The sequence below is a fragment of the Gnatocerus cornutus genome, chromosome 3, assembly GCF_029298725.1.
Source record: "Gnatocerus cornutus isolate USDA-ARS CGAHR chromosome 3, icGnaCorn1.1, whole genome shotgun sequence".
NCBI lineage: Eukaryota > Metazoa > Arthropoda > Insecta > Coleoptera > Tenebrionidae > Gnatocerus > Gnatocerus cornutus.
Genome location: NC_142235.1, coordinates 12,625,268 through 12,645,408, shown reverse-complemented (window position 1 = coordinate 12,645,408; position 20,141 = coordinate 12,625,268). Strand labels below are relative to the sequence as shown.

Sequence of the window (20,141 nt, the reverse complement as noted above, 5' to 3'; positions counted from 1 at the left end):
ACCGGACACGTGGCCCGGCACTAATTCTAATATGGCGCATTCAAATACAAAAATTTTCGTTATGTTTCGCATCAGCGTGTAGTCACAGAATTTTATACATTCTTGTGGTGGCATGCCTTTTTCAAAGTAGGTTAGATTGTACTTTTTTTATTGTTAATGATTTAAATTAAAAGCGTATGGTGTATGACTACTATAGCAAACTATATGTTATATTGTAACGTAATAAATAAATAAACAACAGTTGGCTTAGTCTCTTATATCCAATCAACATGACCGAAAATTAAACACCCCAATTTAGTGACTTTTAACCATCAAGGTTGCCCACCATGCCACTCATTTACAGTAATTATCTCCAACTAACACGACCGAAAACTGAACAGTTCAATTTAGTTACTTTTATCGTAGGAGGTTGCTCACCATTTCACTACTATAGTCGCCTCATTCTTATCCAACTAACACAACCGAAAACTAAACTCTTCAATTTAGTGATTTTTTATTTGAAAGGTTGCCCCCACCCCCCCCCCCATGTCACTCACTCTACTGTAGTTACTTTCAATTAACACGACCGAAAACTAAACCCTTCAGTTTAGTTACTTTTATCTTAAGAGGTTGTCTACCATGTCACTATATTACTGACAGTAGTACCAACCAAACCTGACAGTTCCTTCTTTCAACGTCATGTGAACATAGACATCAAGAAAGAATAAGATATCTGTGCATGTGAATTAAAGAACGCGGCCATTAAACATTTTATTTAACAACTTTACATGTCTGTCAACTGCATTTCTAAGGTACACTTAATTTCGCGTTTTATGACTGGAAGAATTTCTTCACTTTCTTCGTGTTGCTGTACTTCTTCAATTTTTTCGTTTATTTCATATTTGTTTGTGCTTCTTGTGTCAACATCTTGTTTTGTTGCATCTATGTGTACTTCTTCGTTTCTTTTCGTATTATTTTCATCTTCACTTTCCTTCCGACTCTTCATCTTCATTTCCTTCCCTCGCATCTTCGTCTGCTCCATAAACTCCTCGATGTCCTTACAAAATCCCGCCATGTCCTTCCTCAAGCTCGCAATACTTTGAGCCATCTCACTAGCACTCTCTCCTTTGACATCTTCAATCGCCAATCTTGGAAACATAACAACGTCGCCTTCTTCAACTATATCCCGCGGTGGTACCACAGAAAACTCTTCATCTTTCTTCATTGCTTCAATCAACTCGTACAACTCGTCGTCTTCATCAACTTCAATCCTCCTCTTCTTGATCGGCAGCAAAACCATCTTCCTTTCTTCATTTATCTTCAACTTCCATTCGAGGATTTCCCGGTATTGTCGATCGGGATTGGCACGATCCAGTTCTTCGACGTAGAACGGCTTCGGAAGATCTTCTTTCGTTAGGAAGTGATCGGAGAGAGTTTGAAGAGTTTTATGGCCGTCGTTTCTATCCAGAAGGTGGTCGAAGTCTGTGCTCGTGGAGGTGTCAAGTTTTTCGTAGTAACGCTCTTCTTCTTCTTCTTCTTCTTCTTCAAAGATAGTTGTTACTCCAATAGATGAAACAAGCTTCCCTTCTGCATTTGCGTCGTTTTGATTTTGACGTCTCTCTTCTTTTCTGTCCTGATTTTGACGTCTTTCTTCTTTTCTATCTTCATAGATTTCTCTTCCCATTCTGTTGACAGCGTCGAGGAAGATCCTTCCTAGATTTTCTGATTCGTCTTTCTTCTCATCATCTTCTTTGAGCATGTTCGTGATGGCAGCAACGACACGTCTACCATCTTCTTGGGTTTCTTCATCTTCAGTTTCTTCTTCGGGTTGTATAGTGTTGATCTCTTCGGCCATTTGATCGACGGCCGCAATGAGTTTTCTTCCGGTTTCTTGTGTTAGATCTTCATTGCTACTTCTCAAGTCTGTTTCTTTATTCTTTAGTTCTATTTCTTCATTCGTGTCCTGTGTTTCTTCTAGCAGTGTGTGGGTATCGTCGTTTTCTCTTTCTTCTTTTTTCTCATCATTTGTAATGAAGAGTCTTTCGTCTTCTTGCTTTTCTTCATCTTCAGTTTTTGCTGCTGCTTGTTTCGTATTGAGTTCTTCCGCCATTTGATCGACGGCTGCGATGAGTTTTCTTCCGGTTTCTTCTCCTGAATCTTTATTGCTAATACTCAAGTCTGTTTCTGCATTCTTTGCTTCTATTTCTTCTTTTTTTGTCTCTGTTTCTTCATTCCTATGATCGGTTTCTTCAGCCAGTATGTTAAAGTGACTTTCTTTTTCCACTTTCTTCTCATCAGTTTCAGGTTCATCTTTTTCCGATATTTCCTCTTGGTTTTCTTTAACTTCAGTTTCCAGTTTCGTGTTGATTTCTTCTGCCATTGTAAGTTTTTTTCTGGTTTCTTCATTTGTATCAACTATTTTTTCAATCAGTGCGCTTTCTTCTTCATCTTCAATTTCTTCAATTAATGTATTTTTCTCCTTTTCCACGTTTTCCGCGATCATCAAATTCCTGAAGCACTCGCCCAGATCATCATCCTCCTCCTCCTTCTCCTTGTTGATTTCTTCCTTCAACAGTTCGCGCAACTTCTCGGGATCAACGCTTCGACTCTTCTTCTTTTCGCCTACTGTTTCTTCAATTTCTTCAACGAGCGGTCTTCCTGCAGCTCTCGGCTCAAAATCAAAGATGCGCTCTCGGTACTGTGAGTAGTCTTCACTTGTTTGTCTATCTGCCATGAAATCTTCTTCTTCTTCTTCTTCTTCTTCTTCTGAGCTGCTATCAGATCCTTTACTTTCGTTTTCGGAGTCGACGACGGAGGTCCCGACGCCGCTGTCACTGTGCGGCGTCTGACGTGCCGCTTCTGCTCTTCTTCTGTCTCTCATGGCGATGAGAGCTGTCAAAAGTCATTTTGACTACATTGAAGAGTTAAACTAGTCTTACCGTCAACGCTATCCATGATTCTTTTTTGTTCGCGTTCGTTCCAACGTTGCCGTTCTGCGTTCTCCTCAGCCATACCGCCACGTTGCCAAGCTTCGGCGCATGCGCGGTCTCGGGGAAAAACCGGCCGGTCGTCCAAATATTGCAGGTTTTTCTAAGAGATGGCGCTGTATTACGTTAAAATTTGAAAAATACTTACACAAGCTAAAATCATTGTTTTTCTATAAGCGGGGACCTTTCTTATCGCTGGGTTTCCCATAAGATTCACAACTCGGAGCTCCGGCATGTTTGCCAACACTTCAACCAATAGAGGGTCGTCCAAGTGGTTGTTGGATAAGTCCAAAACTGACAGTTCGTGGAGTTTTTCGAGGTGTTTAATATCGTCGATTGTTTCTACGTAATTATGCGATAAGTTGAGAGTGTGGAGCTTTTCGATGCAGTCCAAATTTTCGATTTTTTTCACTTGGTTGTAGGCCAAGTTTAAATTGTCTAGTAATGGACAGTTGTGAAGATTTTCAATCTTCTTGATCAAATTGTAGTGTAGAAACAGACTCCTCAGTTGTGATTGGGCGTCCAAACCGCTAATTTCTAGAATCCCGTTGTTTTCTAGCCACAAACATTTCAAACTCGTGTACTCCTCCAAGTTCTCGATATAAGAAAACCCTTTAAAGTGTAAATAAAGAACGTCGTTCAAATGCGGGGTGTGGTACAGTTTCAACTCCTTGCAGTGCTTCAAAAGGTACTCCTTCGTCATCCTGAAAAATCTCGTTACGGTCCTGTTCCCACTCCGGTCCTGTTTTCTTAAAAAACAGTTTGTTCTCACCTGGGTCCTTTGAACAGGTCTTTGAGCCCGTAATTCGTGTTTTGTTCATTCTGGAGCGGATTTTGCGCCGCCACCGACATTTTTTCCCGAATTATTGATAAAACAATTTGAATTTCGTGCGTGGAAACTGTCATTTCTCCACCTATGGGAGCGTTGAAGATGAGGACCAATCACAACCTTTGGTTAATCTTTCAAATTTTGGGCGCATTCAAACTGTCAAAGCTGTCAAGTCGCGCCTATTTTCTTCCGGAAATCGTTTAAATTGCTCGTGAGGCAGCCCCCAGAATGCCCTGCGAGATGATAACCCTCCAACTGGGCCAATGCGGCAACCAGAGTAAGTCTTTGTGTTTGTTTATGTTTTTTGAGGTTATGCTCGTTTTTTTTTAGTTGGTTTTGAATTCTGGAAGCGTCTTTGTGCGGAACACGGGATAAATCCTGAAGGAATTCTCGAGGATTTCGCTACTGAAGGTATTGATCGCAAGGACGTGTTTTTCTATCAAGCTGATGATGAGCACTACATTCCTCGCGCTGTGCTTCTTGATTTGGAGCCCCGTGTGATCAACACCATCTTAAATTCACCTTATTCAAAGTTGTATAATCAGGAGAATGTGTTTTTGTCGAAGAATGGAGGCGGTGCGGGGAACAACTGGGCGAGTGGATATGGACAGGGGGAGAAGTTGAATGAGGAGATTTTTGATATCATTGATAGGGAGGCTGATGGGAGTGACAGTTTGGAGGGATTCGTATTGTGTCACTCCATTGCTGGGGGCACTGGGTCAGGAATGGGATCAAACATCCTGGAGAAGTTGTCTGATAGGTTCCCCAAAAAGTTGGTGCAGACTTACAGCGTGTTCCCCAATTTGGATGAGATTAGGTGAGTGCCATCAAAAGTTGATATTGATCGTTGATCAAAATTATAATCTGATAACTTAGAATATTGCCTGACTTGATTGGTCAGAGTGCTGCAATTTTGATCTTGTAATATGTATGTAACTATTTTTAGGAAATAATGATCTGCCATGATTTTGATCACATGGAAAAGTTTGATATTGATCCACAGAAAATTCATTTGTGTGATTTTAATCACATAACATTAATTTTATCATTTTAATGAGTTTCAAACCTCCTTTGATGTGATCATTACATAATCATAAATTCAACTTTTGAGTATGAATTATGTTTTGATTATTTAAAGTGGCCTAATTGCGTGAATAATAATTTGATTTCGATCGTTGCGTAGGCTAGATTGTCTGATTCTAATATGATGTGATATCTTCTGTTTAAAACGCTGTGATTTGATATTTGATATGATCATGATCAGCCAGGATTGGTGGATTTTGATTATGAGGTTATTACATAGATTTGATCATTTAGATCTGTTTGAAACTTTCTTTAATATAATCATTACATAATGATAAGTTTATATTTTGAGTATGAATTCTGATTTGATCATTTAAAGTTGTGTAGTTGAGTGAATTATCATTTGATCTCGATCAGTGCGTAGTGTAAATTGTCTGATTCTGATATGATATGAGACCTTTTGTTTAAAACGCTGTGATTTGATATTTGATATGATCATTATCTGCCATAATGTGATAGTTTGATATTGATCCACAGAAAATTCCGATAATCTTGATCATGAGGTTATTCCATTAATTTAATCATTTAAATCTGTTTGAAACCTCTACTGATATGATCACTTCATAATCATAAATTTAAATTTTAAGAATGAATTCCGATTTGATCCTTTAAAATTGTATAATTGAGTGAACAATCATTTGATTTTGATCGCTGCGTAGTGTAGATTGTCTGGTTCTGATATGATGTGAGACGTTTTGTTTAAACCGCTGAGATTTGATATTTAATATGATCATTATCTACCATGATGCGATGGTTTGATACTGATCTATAGAAAATTCCGATAATCTTGATCATAAGGTCATTACATTGATTTAATCATTTAAATCTGTTTGAAACCTCCATTGTATTGATCATTACATAATCATAAGTTAAAATTTTGAGGGTGAATTCTGATTTGATCATTTAAAGTGGTATAATTGAGTGAATAATCATTTGATTTTGATCGCTACGTAGTGTAAATTGTGTGGTTCTGATATGATGTGAGACCGTTTGTTTAAACCGCTGTGATTTGATATTTGATGTGATTATAATCTACCATCATGCGATGGTTTGATATTGATCTACAGAAAATTGCGATAATCTTGATCATAAGGTTATTAAATTGATTTGATCATTTAAATCTGTTTGAAACCTTCATTGTTATGATCATTACATAATCATAAGTTTAAATTTTGAGGATAATTTCTGATTTGATCATTTAAAATTGTATAATTGAGTAAACAATCATTGATTTTGATCGCTGCGTAGTGTAGATTGTCTGGTTCTGATATGATGTGAGACGTTTTGTTTAAACCGCTGAGATTTGATATTTAATATGATCATCTACCATGATGCGATGGTTTGATACTGATCTATAGAAAATTCCGATAATCTTGATCATAAGGTCATTACGTTGATTTAATCATTTAAATCTGTTTGAAACCTCCATTGTAATGATCATTACATAATCATAAGTTAAAATTTTGAGGGTGAATTCTGATTTGATCATTTAAAGTGGTATCATTGAGTGAATAATCATTTGATTTTGATCGCTACGTAGTGTAAATTGTGTGGTTCTGATATGATGTGATACCGTTTGTTTAAACCGCTGTGATTTGATATTTGATGTGATTATAATCTACCATCATGCGATGGTTTGATATTGATCTACAGAAAATTGCGATAATCTTGATCATAAGGTTATTAAATTGATTTGATCATTTAAATCTGTTTGAAACCTTTATTGTTATGATCATTACATAATCATAAGTTTAAATTTTGAGGATAATTTCTAATATGATCATTTAAAATTGTATAATTGAGTAAACAATCATTTGATTTTGATCGCTGCGTAGTGTAGATTGTCTGATTCTGATATGATGTGATATCTTCTGTTTAGAACGCTGTGGTTTCATATTTGATATGATTATGATCTGCCAAAGATGTGATCTTGATCATGAGGTTATTACATTGATTTCATCATTAGATCTTTTTGCAACTTGATATGATTGTTACAGAATCATAGGTTCAAATTTTGAGTATGAATTCTGATTTATGATGTAATGGTTTAATATTGATTCACAGAATATTCGTATGATTTTCATTATGAGGTAGTCAAATTGATTTGATAATTTAGATCTTTTGGAATCTTTTTTAATATGATCATTACATAATCAAGAATGAGTAATTCTTTAATCTCGATGACTACGTAGATTATCTGATTCTGATATGATCGCATCTTCTACCTAAAACGCTGTGATTTGATCGTTGATACATGATCTTGCGATTTGATTTGATCATCTGTTGCGAATTGTTGACTGATTTTGATCCACTTATTGACTTGGTTTTGATCATTTGTTTGTCTTTGGAAAAATTTAAACACCATCTAGAATTACTCTGATATGATCATCTCGGTTTTAATTTTGATCACTTCTTTGTATCTGAAGGAAGGATTGTGCGCATTGATCACCTGATCATGATTTTTGCAGTGACGTGGTGGTTCAACCCTATAACTCCCTTCTCACCCTCAAACGCCTCACAAAGTCCGCGGACTCCGTCGTGGTCCTCGACAACACCGCCCTCAACCGCATCGCCGCCGACCGCCTCCGTATCCAGAACCCCACCTTCACCCAAATCAACAGTCTCGTCAGTACCATAATGTCAGTTTCCACCACCACCCTCCGTTATCCTTCTTACATGAACAACGACCTCATGGGTCTTCTCGCCCCGTTGATACCCACCCCCCGCCTCCACTTTCTTATGACCGGCTACACCCCTCTCTCCACCGACACCGACGAAGTCAACGTCCGGAAAACCACCGTGTTGGACGTGATGCGCCGCCTCCTCCAGCCTAAGAACATGATGGTTTCAACAGCCCAAGACCGCAACTCCCAGCATTGTTTCATCTCAATTTTGAATATTATTCAAGGGGAGGTGGACCCGACGCAGGTGCACAAGTCGCTGCAGAGGATCCGGGAAAGGAAGCTCGCGCAGTTTATTCCGTGGGGGCCCGCGAGTATCCAGGTGGCGCTTTCGAGGAAGAGTCCGTATATTCAAACGGCGCATAGAGTGTCGGGGCTCATGCTTGCCAACCATACAAATATCAGCTCGGTAAGTCGGTGTGACGATGAGACAACTAATTTGTTTGTAGTTGTTTGATAGGGCTTTGGCACAGTACGATAAGTTGCGAAAGAGGGAGGCTTTCCTGGATCAGTTCCGGAAGGAGGAGATGTTTAAGGATAATCTGGATGAGTTGGACTCCAGTCGGGAGGTTGTCCAGGATTTGGTTGATGAGTACACCGCCGCCACCAGGGAGGACTACTGCACCTGGGGGCAGAGTTAAAGTGCCATGCTCTCTGTTCGATTTTTGATATTCTAAGCTTGTTAGGTTATTTATAATAAAATGTTTGTTTAGGAAATTTGTATTTCGCGCTATCAAATCTTATCTTATCTTGACATTACAGTCAAAATTGTCAGTGTCAGTGTCAAATTACAAACAACAAATGGGGACCACTGTAAGTGCCATCATTCGCATTCGCAACTCAACTGCCACCGACATTGTCTCCATCACTGCCTTCGATATCGACTTCTTCGACTTCGGAGATCTCCGTCCAGAGAAAATCTTCAAAGAAACGACAATACCATCCTTCAGTTGCATCGAGAAAACCATCGACTTCTCAGTTTTGTCTTCAACTTGCCCCTTCTCAATGAAAGTCCTCTTCAAAAACGGGTCTGCAGACATCTTCAGAATGAACTACAAGAGCTTCCTCGACGGACACCACACCCAACTGTCTCATTCAACAAAATCGCACGTTCTGAAGGTAAAACAGACCGGACCAAGAGTCGTGGAGATCATCTTCGAGAACACTGAGGAGCAAATCGAAGACCAGAACGCGCAGAAGTTGATCGAACACGGTTGCAAGCTTATGGACTTGGGGAAGTACAACGAAGCCTCGGTGAAGTTCATGGAAGCGGCGCAGAAAGCGAACGACAACCACACCATTCTAGATCTTCAAAAAAGCACCCATAAGTTAAAAACCGTGAAAGAGACCACGGAGGGAGACAAACGCGCCAAGAGTTTGAACAACGAAGGCATGCAACTGTTGAGATCCGTCCAGTTCCAGGACGCGGTGAAGAAGTTTGATGAAGCGTTGAAGTCGGCCAAAAGCGAGGAGAGTATCGCGTTGATCGAAGACAATTTGAAGATTGCGAAGGACGCGAAGATGAACCAAGACGCCAAGAAGCTCAACCAAGAAGGTCTTCTTCTGAGAAAGAGCGATCATGAGGCTGCTATTATGAAATTCGACGCAGCTATTGAAGCGGTCGTGGACACTTCCATACTCAATAGCATCCAGCGGAACAAAGCGGAGACGCTCGTCGCTCAAGCTGAAGAGATGTTAACGAAGGCGTGGACTTTGGAGTTGTGCGAAGAGTCCATCCACCTCTTTGCCAAGGCGAAGTTCTTGTTTCAGGAGGCTGATAGTGTCAAGCACCACGTTTCGTACCAAGAGCACGTATCTTCAATTGATTGTAAATTGGAAGGGGATAGACTCTTCAGTGTTGCTCTTCAGCATGAGAATGAAGGCTCGAGACTTATTGATAAAACTGTGAGCTCGGAGAAGGCTGAAGACTGTGCTGTCGCTAAAAAGAAGTACGAGGAAGCGTGGAAATGCTATAAGGAAGCTCTAAAGAAGTACGAAGAAGGGGGGCGAAACGGGGGGCACTTCAACAAGTGTGTGACTGTCACAAGGGAGGCTATGAATGGTATTGAGACAATCCTAAGCGAGCTAGAGAAGGCCGAAATTGAGATCGCCGTCGCAAATCGGTGAAATAGTGGAAATTGGGTCGATACCCACTTTTGAATCTCGATGTAAATAACACGAATAGAATTTAAGACTAATTGAAGTCTTCTAAAGTCTTTAATTCCCGCCCTGATAATACTAATAGTTTCTAACCTCACTCCTACGTCCAGAACCATCGTGATGATTTCATAGCATTGATAGCCCCCCACGATTGTAGAAATGAATCTACCCCTCGAGTTCTCCACGTCAACCGTTGAGAAGCCCCCCAAAGTAACCACAACAGGAAAAATCCTCGTCGGTGTCACCGGTAAACATAACCTCAATTTTCCACGGTTTGAAATGCATTTTCAGGGGCCGTAGCCCTGGGTCTCACTGTGATCAGCGCATCATTTGTGAGCCCCGCGTTCCGAAAATTCTGTCTACCGTACATCCCAGCGACGAAAAACCAGATTGACAACATTCTGGTGGCGCTGAGCGGAAGAAGGGGGCTCTTGTTAGATTTGGGCTCCGGTGACGGTAGAATTGTCTTAGGTACGTTTACAGCCCCCCACGACTTCTTCTAAGTGTTTTAATTTACAGAGACCGCGAAACGTGGATTTGTGGCTCATGGAGTTGAATTAAACTTCTGGTTGGTTTTGTATTCGAAGCTCGACGCCCTCAGAAAGGGGCTCAGGGGAACGACGGAGTTCTATAGGAGGGATCTGTGGCGTTTTGATGTTGGGAGCTACGACAATGTTGTGATTTTTGGGGTTGGACAAATGGTTGGTTGAGTTTTGGGTACTATTTGGGGTACTGTAGTCACATATTATTGGGTATTATAGTGGTTCATTACGGGGTACTTTGGCTATGCGCTATGGGATTCTAATCATCCATTATGAAAGGTACTAAGGTCAAACGTATTTGGGGTACTTTTTTTTTCATTGTGAACTGATTAGGCACTCGTTATGGGGTACTTCATTGTGAACTGATTAGGCACTCGTTATGGGGTACTATGGTCTTCCTTAGTAGGAACTTTTGTCATTATAACGGGTGATTAAAAAGTTTTCAGTTTAGGGTAGGCTATAGATCAATTTTTTCCGTCTGTAATACAGTCATACTAACAGCGTTAAATTCAATGGCAAAGTCTAAACTTTCAAAAACTTTAATGTAATTTAATAAGTTTAAAGTTTTACAATTAAACCTAACACATACTCAACAAAAACATCCCATACCCTACCATAATCTGAAAACTTTTTGATCACTCGTTATTTAGGGTGTATTGGTCAATCATTAGGGGTTCTATGGTGAATTATTATGGGATGCTATATGACATTCATTAGGGGACCATATTTATTATGAGGTACTATTTTTTTCATTATTGTTTATATATGTATTCATTCTTTGTTGGATACTGCGATAATCCATTATGGGGTATTATGATCATTCTAATGTGCTATATGGCCATTCTTATGGGGTATTGGTCTTCTGTTGTTAAGTAATTTTGTCACTCTTTATTGGGTATTATGGTCATTCATATGGGGTACCTGTTCATCCATTATGGGGTACATTATGGGTCCTATAGATATTCATTATGGGGTACTATTTGGTCATTTATTATGGGGTACTATTTGGTCATTTATTATGGGGTACTATTTAATCATTTGTTATGGGGTACTATTTGGTCATTTATTATGGGGTTTTATGGTTATTAATTATAGGGTACTATGGATTTTTATAAAGGGGGTACTATGGTCCTTCATAATAAGGTACTATGGATTCTCCATAATGGAGGTACCATGGGCCCTCCATAATGGGGTACTATTGTCACATGAGTGGCCCATTATGTGGGGTAATATACAAATCATTGTTTTTCTATAGATGGAGGATTTAGAGAGGAAGTTCGAGGAAGAGTGTAAAACCGATTGCAGAGTGATAGCGTGTCGTTTCCCTCTGCCTAAGAAGAAGCCCATAAGGACGGTGGGGCATGGGATTGACACGGTTTGGGTTTACTCATTTGAGGACAAATAAAATTATAAGAGTTGTTTTATTAATAAACTGTTTAATTTTGCCTTATCTTTTTTAGATTTTAGATATAGAAAAAAACTTGTAGTCCGAAGAACTGAAAAGGATAGGGAAAAAAATAATGTTTAGAATGCCCAAACTATCTATTGATTACACCATTACACAAGATTACATATTGATAAAATGATTACACAAACTACATTAAGATTACATATTCCTTCGCATTATCCTCGTCCATAGCCCAGTCGCCATTTTGTCAAACCCACCCCCTAGGAAAAGAACATGGGATTCCTCGTAGCAAACCGCTCCTCGATTCTCACCAATCTTTGATCCAAATTCTGAAGATCCACCTGCTTGGCGTGGAGATACCCCTTCGCCCTATCCGCCGCCAAATGGGCAAAGTAAGTGGGGGCAGGGTAGCTCACCGCCCTGTTACATCTCGTATACAAATGGCACAAGTAAAACGCTAGGATCTTCACATCGTTGGTACTCAGGTCATTCTCGTCGCACAACACCTGATACTTCGTAGGTCTGCCTACCCCTTTGATACTCTGATGCGACAGAAGATAGAAATTCTGAGCGGTGGGGTCGGTAATGACAGTGTCCACGTAAGTCCCCGGAGGAACATTACAGTATTTGTCTCTATCAGCGAAGCTGTCTTTATCAAGCGGGAAGAAACGAGTGTGATGTCTTTTTTGAACCACGATGAAGGTGAGCTTGGGCTGGGGGGCGCCTTTGTAGAAGATCTGACAGGCTTTCTTGATAGCGGCGACTTCACTGTTCCTCACTCGCTCGAACTCCCCGTCGGAGACTCCATCTCTAAAGAAGTAGATTCGTTTAGGGGCCTCTTTGCAGCGATGGAGTTTCTCGAGCACGATCCGGTCCAACCCTTGGATGATCTCAGTTCTTGGCTCTTGAATCGTAACTGAGATATTGTAGCCGGTGGCAGTGCGGTCATGGGACGCAGTAACAGCGACCACGCTGGGGATGGTTCGTGCTTGAGGACCGGGATGGGTGACATCCGCACCCATGACCATGCAGGGCTCATCAGTGATGAGTCCCAAGTTTTGGAGGACATGGTTAGTTCCGTTCATCTTGCAGTTGATCTTGAGGAGGATATTGCGAACGGTTGTTTCTTTCAACTTATAGAGGGTGTCGGTTTTGACGCACTGGGTGAGGAGGCCGATGCGTTGTTCAGCGACTTGTTTCACCATGTAGTACGAGTCTTTATTTGGGGTGAAGACCACGACGACGAGATCAAAAGAGCTCTTTTTCTCCAAGGCAGTCAGCAGAGATCTTTGGTCGTTACGGATGTACTCGAAGGGCTCCTGGGCTGGTTGAGCAAACTTCATGCCGCTGTCATTTCCATAGTCGAGGATCATCTTCGCCAACTCCTTGATCTTGTCCTTGAAGCGATCCTGCTGGACCCCGAAGCCTAATACAGTCCACTTCTTAATGGACGCACCGTTTTTGAACTTCTTCGCCCACCAAGCACCATTTCTTGGTTTTACTATTCCGTCAATATACTGCAAAGTGGGTGGATCTAGAACTCTTCCAGTCAAGCGCTCGAAGTCGGAGCCGATGGAAAACCCAAACTCTTGGATGTACGGGTTTTGGTTGTGTGCGGCTGTCTTCATAACCCCTTGGATCTTCTTCTTCCGTTCAGTGGTGGATGTGGCCGAGTAGCCGATCATTTTGGACGTCTGGGTACCCAGAACTCGATTGCCTTCAAGTGGTTGGCCTTCTTTAAGCCTACAGAATTCGATAGGGACACAAATTCTTTTGTCTCTGGAGCCCACCCAGACTGTGGGTAAATGAGGGTACTGTAGTTTAATATGGTACTTGATCTGGAAGTACTGCTCGACATTAATGGTATTATTCTCATGTTGGAATTTTTCTTCGCGAGCTGAACCAACAAGTTCGTTGACTCGATAGACTTTTTTCAATGCTGGAATTTCATAAAGTACCTTTAATCCACGCAGGTACTCATTGATCTGTTCAATTTGCCATATGTTTAAGTTGAATTTTTGGTGTTTGACGTCTTGCTCAGTCAAAGGTCTGTTACGGGTACTACACATTTCAACGATTAAATTGATGAGAGTTGTGCTCTTCGTGAAGGCTTTGTGTGCTACATCCACGTTCATGAAAGGTACAGAACCTTGGACAGCTGCTTGGAAGCCCCCAAGATACATTACAGCCCCACAACCCAAATCGTAGTTTGAAGAAGTGTAGAAACGTCTTCCTACATTGACGAAGGAGTTGACGTACGCTTGTCTCATAACAACTTCAACGCATTGGAAAACCTCGTCCTGAGACATATTTTTCTTTTGTAGTAATGTACGTAAAGGAGTGAGGCTAAGGGTTCCTGTTAGTTTAACAGTGATCTTGAATTCTTCGTTACCACGGTCGGTTTGGATGGTCACTGCACCAGATATGGTGTCATTCTCCAGTGGTAGACTCTTGGCGCTGTAGAGCAGTTTTTGACCATCGTACGACGGGTGATTCCTCGGGTAGTAGGCTTGGCGGAAGAGTTCCATAGCCTCACGAAGCATCCTCTTAGGTTTCTTCTGAGGTTCGATACTGACGTCGTATCTATAGGCTGTGGTCAAACTGCCTAGATTCAGACGCACGTGGTTGGTCTCGATTCTTATTGCTCTTCCGACCGTTCCGGGTTTGATGGCGGAGATTGTTAAAGGATCCAATACCGGTAACTCTTCGCGAGGAGCAGGAGGAGCCTCGGCAGATGTTGATGGCCCTCGGGGTCTGGCTCCGCCCCAACCTACTTCTTGACTGCGTTTAGCTCCGCCTTCGTCACGGCTTTCACCACCTTGAAGATGGCTAACCCCGCCTCGACCCCCTCGACCTCGCCCTCGTTGCGACCAGTCTCCACTTGGTCCAGGTGTAGTTGGAGCACCGCGGCCTTGGCCACGCCCTCGTTGCGACCAAACTCCACTTGGTTCAGATGTTGATGGGGCGCCGCCACCTTGGCCACGCCCTCGTTGCGACCAATCTCCACTTGGTCCAGGTGTGGTTGAACCGCCGCGGCCTTGGCCACGCCCTCGTTGCGACCAATCTCCACTTGGTCCACGAGCTGGTGGAGCGCCGCGACCTTGACCACGTCCTCTACTCCAACCCTCAGTTTGCGATTCATGGGGAGTTTGGGGTAATTGTCCCCTCCCACCAACTTGCGATTGTTCATGGCCTTGAGGAGATCGCATCTGCTGTTGTCCTTGATGGGGCACTTGAGGCTGCGCCCCTCTTTCCCCAGCCATCGACTGGGTTGTCTGGGGTTGGGGAGGAGAAGGCTCAGAGGCTAAAGGGGTAGATTGGGCACCTGCTTCAGTGGGGGCTTGGCCTTCCGAAAATTGCTGCCCTTTACGACCTTAAAAAAGAAAATTTTAGCTTCGGAAGACACGAATAAATGTTCAGAAAAATCTTAAGTGCATCAAATATTCAAGTAGTTGAGGTAAAACTTTCCTTTGTGACGCGAACAAAGGAATGTTCTAGAATGGACAACGGGGAATCCCCGACAGTAAAAAACGCGTAATTTTTGCCCAAGGGCCCTATTTCGAATTTCCCACGCTCTAAAACTCACTTACCTTTCTTTTTACCCATTTTTGGCGATTTTTTTCTTGCTAAAAGAACTTTTTTGAGAATAATTCACAAATTCCACTTCCGTTTCACTCGAGAACTGCGCACAATTTGCAGGAGGAGCTTTCCTGTTCGGCTTTTTTGTACGAAGCGCTGTCGTAATATTGTGCAATTATGCAGGATGTGGCTAAAGTACCACGACCGGGATTCATACCGATGAAAATTAGTAACCGGTGACTAATAAATGTGCAGACTTTATTTAATTATAAATTATTGACTAGACTCGGTCCCAAAATGTTGTCGACATATTCGTACAAATTCAGACATTTGGTTTTGGTGTTGACGTCATTGCTGCTGCCCCAGATAACTAATCCGTCGATGTTTGAAGCCGACAAAGTCGAGAAGGCGTTGAATAGGTCTTCCTAGAAAAACAATTGAACTTGTTGTTTCCGTTAATGACAGCGTACCTTCGTGACGAAAGTCTTTCCGCCGTGGTACTTGTACCAAAAATATGGTACAATTTTGGGTGTATGAGTTTTCGTCTTCACCGCACTGACGAGTCTGTGAGCTTCGTTGATCCGCCCTTCTATCATTTGAATTTTTTCTTTTCCACTGAGACGAGGGTCGAAATAAATCGAAGGGTAGTAATTGTCGCTCATTTTAAACAACCAATCAATTCTACAATCTCAATGAATAAAAAATTATCTGCATTTTTTTCCTTACCGATCATTCTCTTTCTGTACTTCAATAGGACAGGCCGTCCTCATGTTACTCGGCGCCATATTGAAACAATATGGATACGCGTAGTACCCCCACGTGGCGTTCCCTCTCAAGATCTTCGCCACAGCGAGAGTCTCCTCCATGAACTTTTGCGCGTGGAATTCAAACCGTCTTGTGGCCTCTTTCTCCACTAGAAATTTCGGCCAAAAAGGATGTTTCTTCTGTTCTATTTCGATAGATAGGTCTTTATACGGCGCCAAAGTCCCGAAATTCTGTCGAAAAATCGGGCGCCAACTTTCAAAGTCTATAATCCCCAAACCGGAGAAGTCCTCTGCGATGAGTTCTCCCACGAGCTCCTCGAAGAGTGTTAAATGTAGCGTTAAATTCCCCTCCTGAGGGACTCCTCCGTTTCGTCTGATTATCCTACTGTTGTCTTTGAGGAGTGCTGGGAAGCTTCCCGGGTCATACAAAATAACAATTTCTTTCCCTCTGAACCTGTCGTTGTCATTTTGAATAATCCCATACTTCTCTGCAAGATCTGTGAAATTCAATTTGTGGGAATCGCACTGGAAAGTTGGGACGTTCCAGTAATAGGGGATTTTTTTGGTCCGATGTATAGTCCTGGTACTAGTTACTATGTTAGTTTGGTGAAGTTGGTACGACTGTTTTACCTGTTGGTAGTCATTTCCACTGTGAAGAGGAGAAGTCTGAATATGATGAGGGTGACGAAAAGTGACGGCATTCCGGCAACACTGCTCCAATGACCGAACATTACCGACTATTTCAAAATGAAATGGCACCAAAACAATATCACGGAGTTCCTGCGGAAATTTCTAATTTAAATATGGGAAACAATGAATATGTGCATATTTTACACACATTCTACACCTAGGCTAATTATTGCGGACCAGTGGCGCAAAATTTCGGCCCCCAAAACGGATTTTTCCCTCCGGACAATGCTAGAAGGTGGAAATACCGAGCTGGAATGACAACAATCGATGTTATTTTTAAATTGGTTCAAGAGCAAGAGTTTATCGCGCTCGGAGCGATTATATTTTGTTTTCCACGGCAAGTGACACATTTCCCATTTTTCCGCGACCTTGATACGCCACTGGTAAAATGCAAATTTTCCGTATCAATTAGAACAAACTTGTTCCGCACATCAACGCTAATTATATGACTTACCATTCTTTATCTTTGCAGAGCGATAATCTTAGCCCCATTACCTTAATTAATTTAAAATTGCTAATGACTGACGCAACCTTAATCACCGAAAGTGACAGGTGCCGGAACTTTAGCCAGCGCCAGTATGGCTAACGCGATTTTAAACACTATTTTGAGGAAAGCCGCTCCCTTCGCCGCCCCCAAGCACGTGCTGACAAACGGAGCCGCCTTGATACACACGAGGTACGAGGGCAAAGCCCCATTTCTTTTTTTAATCTGTGTATAACAATTATGTAATAAAAGTGAGGTTATGTTTTGACACTAGACGTCAAATGTCATTTTTCGCAGTCTTTTAAGGACCCGCACGATTACAAGTGAGATTGTGTTTACAAAATTATGTTTTTTTAGCGGCCATGAGAAGGCGAAGTGGTACCCCGACGCCGAATGGATGGCGCAGTTCCAGGGCCCCGTCATGTACCCAGACGAAGTTACCAGTAAGTGGAAGTTGCCCCCATGGAACGCCCAGAAAGCCCCAATCGAGCGGTCGGTGAAAAACTTGACTTTGAACTTCGGGCCTCAGCACCCGGCGGCTCACGGGGTCTTGCGACTCGTCCTGGATCTCGACGGAGAGGTCTGTTTTTCTACGCCCAAACAGTTTTTTTGACTTCAAATTTTAGATTGTGAAGAGGGCGGACCCCCATATAGGGCTCCTCCACCGCGGCACCGAGAAGCTCATCGAATACAAGACTTACACTCAAGCTCTCCCGTACTTCGATCGCTTGGACTACGTCTCTATGATGTGCAACGAGCAGTGCTACAGTCTCGCTGTGGAGAAGCTGCTGAATATCGACGTTCCTATTCGCGCTAAATACATCAGAAGTAACACCAGTCGCCCCTATTTCCCGTGATTTAGAGTCTTGTTTTAGCCCTCTTTGCGGAGATCACGCGTATTTTGAACCACATCATGGCTGTGGGTTGTCACGCTCTTGACGTGGGGGCCCTCACTCCTTTCTTCTGGCTGTTTGAAGAGCGAGAGAAAATGATGGAGTTCTACGAGCGCGTTTCGGGGGCTCGAATGCACGCAGCGTATATCCGTCCAGGAGGCGTCTCCCTGGACCTTCCTCTAGGTTTAATGGACGATATTTACGAGTTTGCGGCTAAATTCAGCGAGCGTCTTGACGAAGTGGAGGACGTCCTCTCAACCAACAGGATTTGGGTACAACGCACCCAGGACATCGGGATCGTCTCAGCCGAAGACGCCCTCAATTATGGATTTAGGTTCGTAAGAAATAACACAACGAAATGTCATGGCTAACTTGTTTTATAGTGGGGTCATGCTGAGAGGCTCGGGGATCAAATGGGACTTGAGAAAAGTCCAGCCATACGACGCGTATGACTTGATGGAGTTCGACGTCCCTATTGGAATCAAAGGGGATTGCTATGACCGCTACTTATGTCGTATTGAAGAAATGAGACAGTCCCTCAGGATTATCGATCAGTGTCTCAACCAGATGCCCCCCGGGGAGATTAAGACAGACGATGCTAAATTGACCCCCCCAAGCAGAGCTGAGATGAAGGTAAGTTGGTTTTGATTCTAAATTCGGTAGTCATAGAGTATGTTGAAGACGTCCATGGAGGCCCTCATCCACCACTTCAAACTCTTCACCCAAGGCTACCAGGTGCCCCCGGGTGCCACTTACACAGCCATTGAAGCCCCTAAGGGCGAATTCGGTGTCTACTTAGTCTCCGATGGTGGATCTAAACCTTACAGATGTAAAATCAAGGCTCCAGGTTTTGCCCATTTGGCAGCACTGGAGAAAGTTGGTAAAAACCACATGTTGGCAGATATTGTCGCCATCATCGGTACTCTAGACGTAGTATTCGGCGAAATCGATCGATAATTTTTCTCTGCGGTTATTTAATTGTAAATAATGTAAGAACTATTTTAAATAAACTAAAAAATTAAGTAAATATATTTATATATTTTTTTAAATTATAATATACAGGGTGTTACGAAGATTTTGAGTTGGAAGAACTAAGTATACTTGTTTCGGATCTGCGACGTTTTTCCTTCGACTTCTAGTTGTTGCAGGAATCGTGTTTGCTTTCAGAGTGTTTTTTGAAAAAAACTAGCAGTTCTACCAACATTCAAAGTCTTGAGGCTCTTGCCTCTTCAGAGTCGTCGAACTGCACCACCTCCTTCTTCCTGTCTCTGCTCCTCGACCTCTTCCTCTCCTTGTTCCCTTCAGTCGCCCCCTCGTTCTTCGCCTCTTCACCACCACCACTCTCTGTACTCTTTAATTTGAGGAACACTTTCTTCTTTCTCTCCAGTTGAAGAGCGCTATCTCGAATTGTTACGTTTTTCCTTTTATTCTGTAATAAATTTCGTAATAAATTACCTATACCCTATGCCATATAAACAGGTATTCTAAAAAATCACGGTGGTGTTATTAATCTCTTTTCAAATATGCAATTTAAGAGCGAATTGCGAGTTATTGATGACTATTTCAAATCGTGCAAAATAATCGTGTACTAGTAAAAATAATTTTTTGGGCATATTTTTACACTTTTGGTTCCTTCTGCTTCTAAGAAAAATTAGATTATCTGGACTTAAATCACACTTAAGATAGCTTAAGTCACACGTTATTAGAAATAATCGCTAAAAAGTAATATTAAAATTAACCCAAATTCTGCAACTTCTATGGACTATTTAACTTAAAAAAAACTCCCACAAATTTTGTTCTTGTGACACCAAAAATGTCGAAATTAAAGCGGGTTCAAGTTTTTTTTTGTAAATTTTTTTTAGCTGCTCGAAATAAAAATTTATACAAATTCTCCCCTTCGCTCTAAATTTTAAAGACAGTCAAGAGTGATAATTTCGTCAAAATCACATAAAAAATAAAGAAATTACAGGATCTAAAAAAAAATTGGTGGCAATTGACATTTTCACAGTTGTCCAAATAAAAAATTCTAAATATTTTCCTTTTTGGTCTAAATTTTTCTAAA

The 20,141-nt window shown here is 41.8% G+C and overlaps 7 protein-coding genes across 10 annotated transcripts; 4 read left to right on the top strand and 3 right to left on the bottom strand.

Moving 5' to 3' along the window:
• Positions 1 to 693: 693 nt before the first annotated feature.
• On the bottom strand, positions 694 to 3,840 carry dtr (defective transmitter release). The gene is made up of 5 exons (XM_088033249.1): positions 3,739 to 3,840; positions 3,115 to 3,670; positions 2,919 to 3,069; positions 768 to 2,871; positions 694 to 712 (listed from the first exon to the last, which is right to left on the bottom strand). The coding sequence occupies exons 1-5, from the start codon at positions 3,816 to 3,818 to the stop codon at positions 694 to 696; spliced, it is 2,910 nt and encodes a 969-aa protein (XP_087889375.1). The 5' UTR covers positions 3,819 to 3,840.
• Positions 3,841 to 3,912: 72 nt separating this feature from the next.
• LOC148177041 (tubulin gamma-1 chain-like) lies at positions 3,913 to 8,276 on the top strand. Its single transcript, XM_088032267.1, has 4 exons — positions 3,913 to 4,072; positions 4,126 to 4,612; positions 7,347 to 7,968; positions 8,009 to 8,276. The coding sequence occupies exons 1-4, from the start codon at positions 4,024 to 4,026 to the stop codon at positions 8,198 to 8,200; spliced, it is 1,350 nt and encodes a 449-aa protein (XP_087888393.1). The 5' UTR covers positions 3,913 to 4,023; the 3' UTR covers positions 8,201 to 8,276.
• A 50-nt stretch (positions 8,277 to 8,326) lies between these two features.
• On the top strand, positions 8,327 to 9,762 carry LOC148177040 (uncharacterized). Its single transcript, XM_088032268.1, has one exon. It carries the CDS (start codon positions 8,361 to 8,363, stop codon positions 9,684 to 9,686), a length of 1,326 nt encoding a protein of 441 aa, XP_087888394.1. The 5' UTR covers positions 8,327 to 8,360; the 3' UTR covers positions 9,687 to 9,762.
• Positions 9,763 to 9,780: 18 nt separating this feature from the next.
• LOC148177039 (ATP synthase subunit C lysine N-methyltransferase) lies at positions 9,781 to 11,706 on the top strand. Of its 2 annotated transcripts, none has more exons than XM_088032271.1 (4): positions 9,781 to 9,966; positions 10,020 to 10,190; positions 10,239 to 10,420; positions 11,517 to 11,706. In XM_088032271.1, exons 1-4 carry the CDS (start codon positions 9,879 to 9,881, stop codon positions 11,664 to 11,666), a joined length of 591 nt encoding a protein of 196 aa, XP_087888397.1. In that variant the 5' UTR covers positions 9,781 to 9,878; the 3' UTR covers positions 11,667 to 11,706. The 2 variants fall into 2 exon arrangements, with proteins under 2 accessions (XP_087888397.1, XP_087888396.1); XM_088032270.1 differs by having other exon boundaries at positions 9,786 to 9,966; positions 10,011 to 10,190.
• Positions 11,707 to 11,784: 78 nt separating this feature from the next.
• LOC148177038 (protein argonaute-2-like) lies at positions 11,785 to 15,392 on the bottom strand. The gene is made up of 2 exons (XM_088032827.1): positions 15,260 to 15,392; positions 11,785 to 15,042 (listed from the first exon to the last, which is right to left on the bottom strand). Exons 1-2 carry the CDS (start codon positions 15,273 to 15,275, stop codon positions 11,930 to 11,932), a joined length of 3,129 nt encoding a protein of 1,042 aa, XP_087888953.1. The 5' UTR covers positions 15,276 to 15,392; the 3' UTR covers positions 11,785 to 11,929.
• A 93-nt stretch (positions 15,393 to 15,485) lies between these two features.
• On the bottom strand, positions 15,486 to 17,242 carry LOC148177037 (hyaluronidase Api m2-like). 3 transcript variants are annotated; one of them, XM_088032633.1, is made up of 5 exons: positions 17,157 to 17,242; positions 16,643 to 16,792; positions 15,975 to 16,598; positions 15,719 to 15,929; positions 15,486 to 15,673 (listed from the first exon to the last, which is right to left on the bottom strand). In XM_088032633.1, exons 2-5 carry the CDS (start codon positions 16,741 to 16,743, stop codon positions 15,515 to 15,517), a joined length of 1,095 nt encoding a protein of 364 aa, XP_087888759.1. In that variant the 5' UTR covers positions 16,744 to 16,792; positions 17,157 to 17,242; the 3' UTR covers positions 15,486 to 15,514. The 3 variants fall into 3 exon arrangements, with proteins under 3 accessions (XP_087888759.1, XP_087888760.1, XP_087888761.1); XM_088032634.1 differs by lacking the exon at positions 17,157 to 17,242 and adding an exon at positions 16,851 to 16,950; XM_088032635.1 differs by lacking the exon at positions 17,157 to 17,242 and adding an exon at positions 16,851 to 16,940 and having other exon boundaries at positions 16,643 to 16,804.
• Positions 17,213 to 19,106, top strand: ND-49 (NADH dehydrogenase (ubiquinone) 49 kDa subunit). The gene is made up of 6 exons (XM_088032632.1): positions 17,213 to 17,378; positions 17,544 to 17,766; positions 17,813 to 18,014; positions 18,062 to 18,413; positions 18,463 to 18,712; positions 18,761 to 19,106. Exons 1-6 carry the CDS (start codon positions 17,281 to 17,283, stop codon positions 19,034 to 19,036), a joined length of 1,401 nt encoding a protein of 466 aa, XP_087888758.1. The 5' UTR covers positions 17,213 to 17,280; the 3' UTR covers positions 19,037 to 19,106.
• Positions 19,107 to 20,141: the final 1,035 nt, after the last annotated feature.

Coding starts and splice junctions, on each gene's coding strand:
- dtr (XM_088033249.1), bottom strand. CDS start 3,818: ATGTCGGTGGCGGCGCAAAATCCGCTCCAGAATGAACAAAACACGAAT. Junction 3,671..3,738: donor GACCTGTTCAAAGGACCCAG/GTGAGAACAAAC, acceptor GAGATTTTTCAG/GATGACGAAGGAGTACCTTT. Junction 2,872..2,918: donor AATCATGGATAGCGTTGACG/GTAAGACTAGTT, acceptor GACTTTTGACAG/CTCTCATCGCCATGAGAGAC.
- LOC148177041 (XM_088032267.1), top strand. CDS start 4,024: ATGCCCTGCGAGATGATAACCCTCCAACTGGGCCAATGCGGCAACCAG. Junction 4,613..7,346: donor CCCAATTTGGATGAGATTAG/GTGAGTGCCATC, acceptor TGATTTTTGCAG/TGACGTGGTGGTTCAACCCT. Junction 7,969..8,008: donor ACCATACAAATATCAGCTCG/GTAAGTCGGTGT, acceptor ATTTGTTTGTAG/TTGTTTGATAGGGCTTTGGC.
- LOC148177040 (XM_088032268.1), top strand. CDS start 8,361: ATGGGGACCACTGTAAGTGCCATCATTCGCATTCGCAACTCAACTGCC.
- LOC148177039 (XM_088032270.1), top strand. CDS start 9,879: ATGAATCTACCCCTCGAGTTCTCCACGTCAACCGTTGAGAAGCCCCCC. Junction 10,191..10,238: donor TGACGGTAGAATTGTCTTAG/GTACGTTTACAG, acceptor TTTAATTTACAG/AGACCGCGAAACGTGGATTT. Junction 10,421..11,516: donor TTTTTGGGGTTGGACAAATG/GTTGGTTGAGTT, acceptor GTTTTTCTATAG/ATGGAGGATTTAGAGAGGAA.
- LOC148177037 (XM_088032633.1), bottom strand. CDS start 16,743: ATGTTCGGTCATTGGAGCAGTGTTGCCGGAATGCCGTCACTTTTCGTC. Junction 15,930..15,974: donor GTACAGAAAGAGAATGATCG/GTAAGGAAAAAA, acceptor TTGAGATTGTAG/AATTGATTGGTTGTTTAAAA. Junction 15,674..15,718: donor GAAAGACTTTCGTCACGAAG/GTACGCTGTCAT, acceptor TTGTTTTTCTAG/GAAGACCTATTCAACGCCTT.
- ND-49 (XM_088032632.1), top strand. CDS start 17,281: ATGGCTAACGCGATTTTAAACACTATTTTGAGGAAAGCCGCTCCCTTC. Junction 17,379..17,543: donor GCCGCCTTGATACACACGAG/GTACGAGGGCAA, acceptor ATGTTTTTTTAG/CGGCCATGAGAAGGCGAAGT. Junction 17,767..17,812: donor TCCTGGATCTCGACGGAGAG/GTCTGTTTTTCT, acceptor TTCAAATTTTAG/ATTGTGAAGAGGGCGGACCC.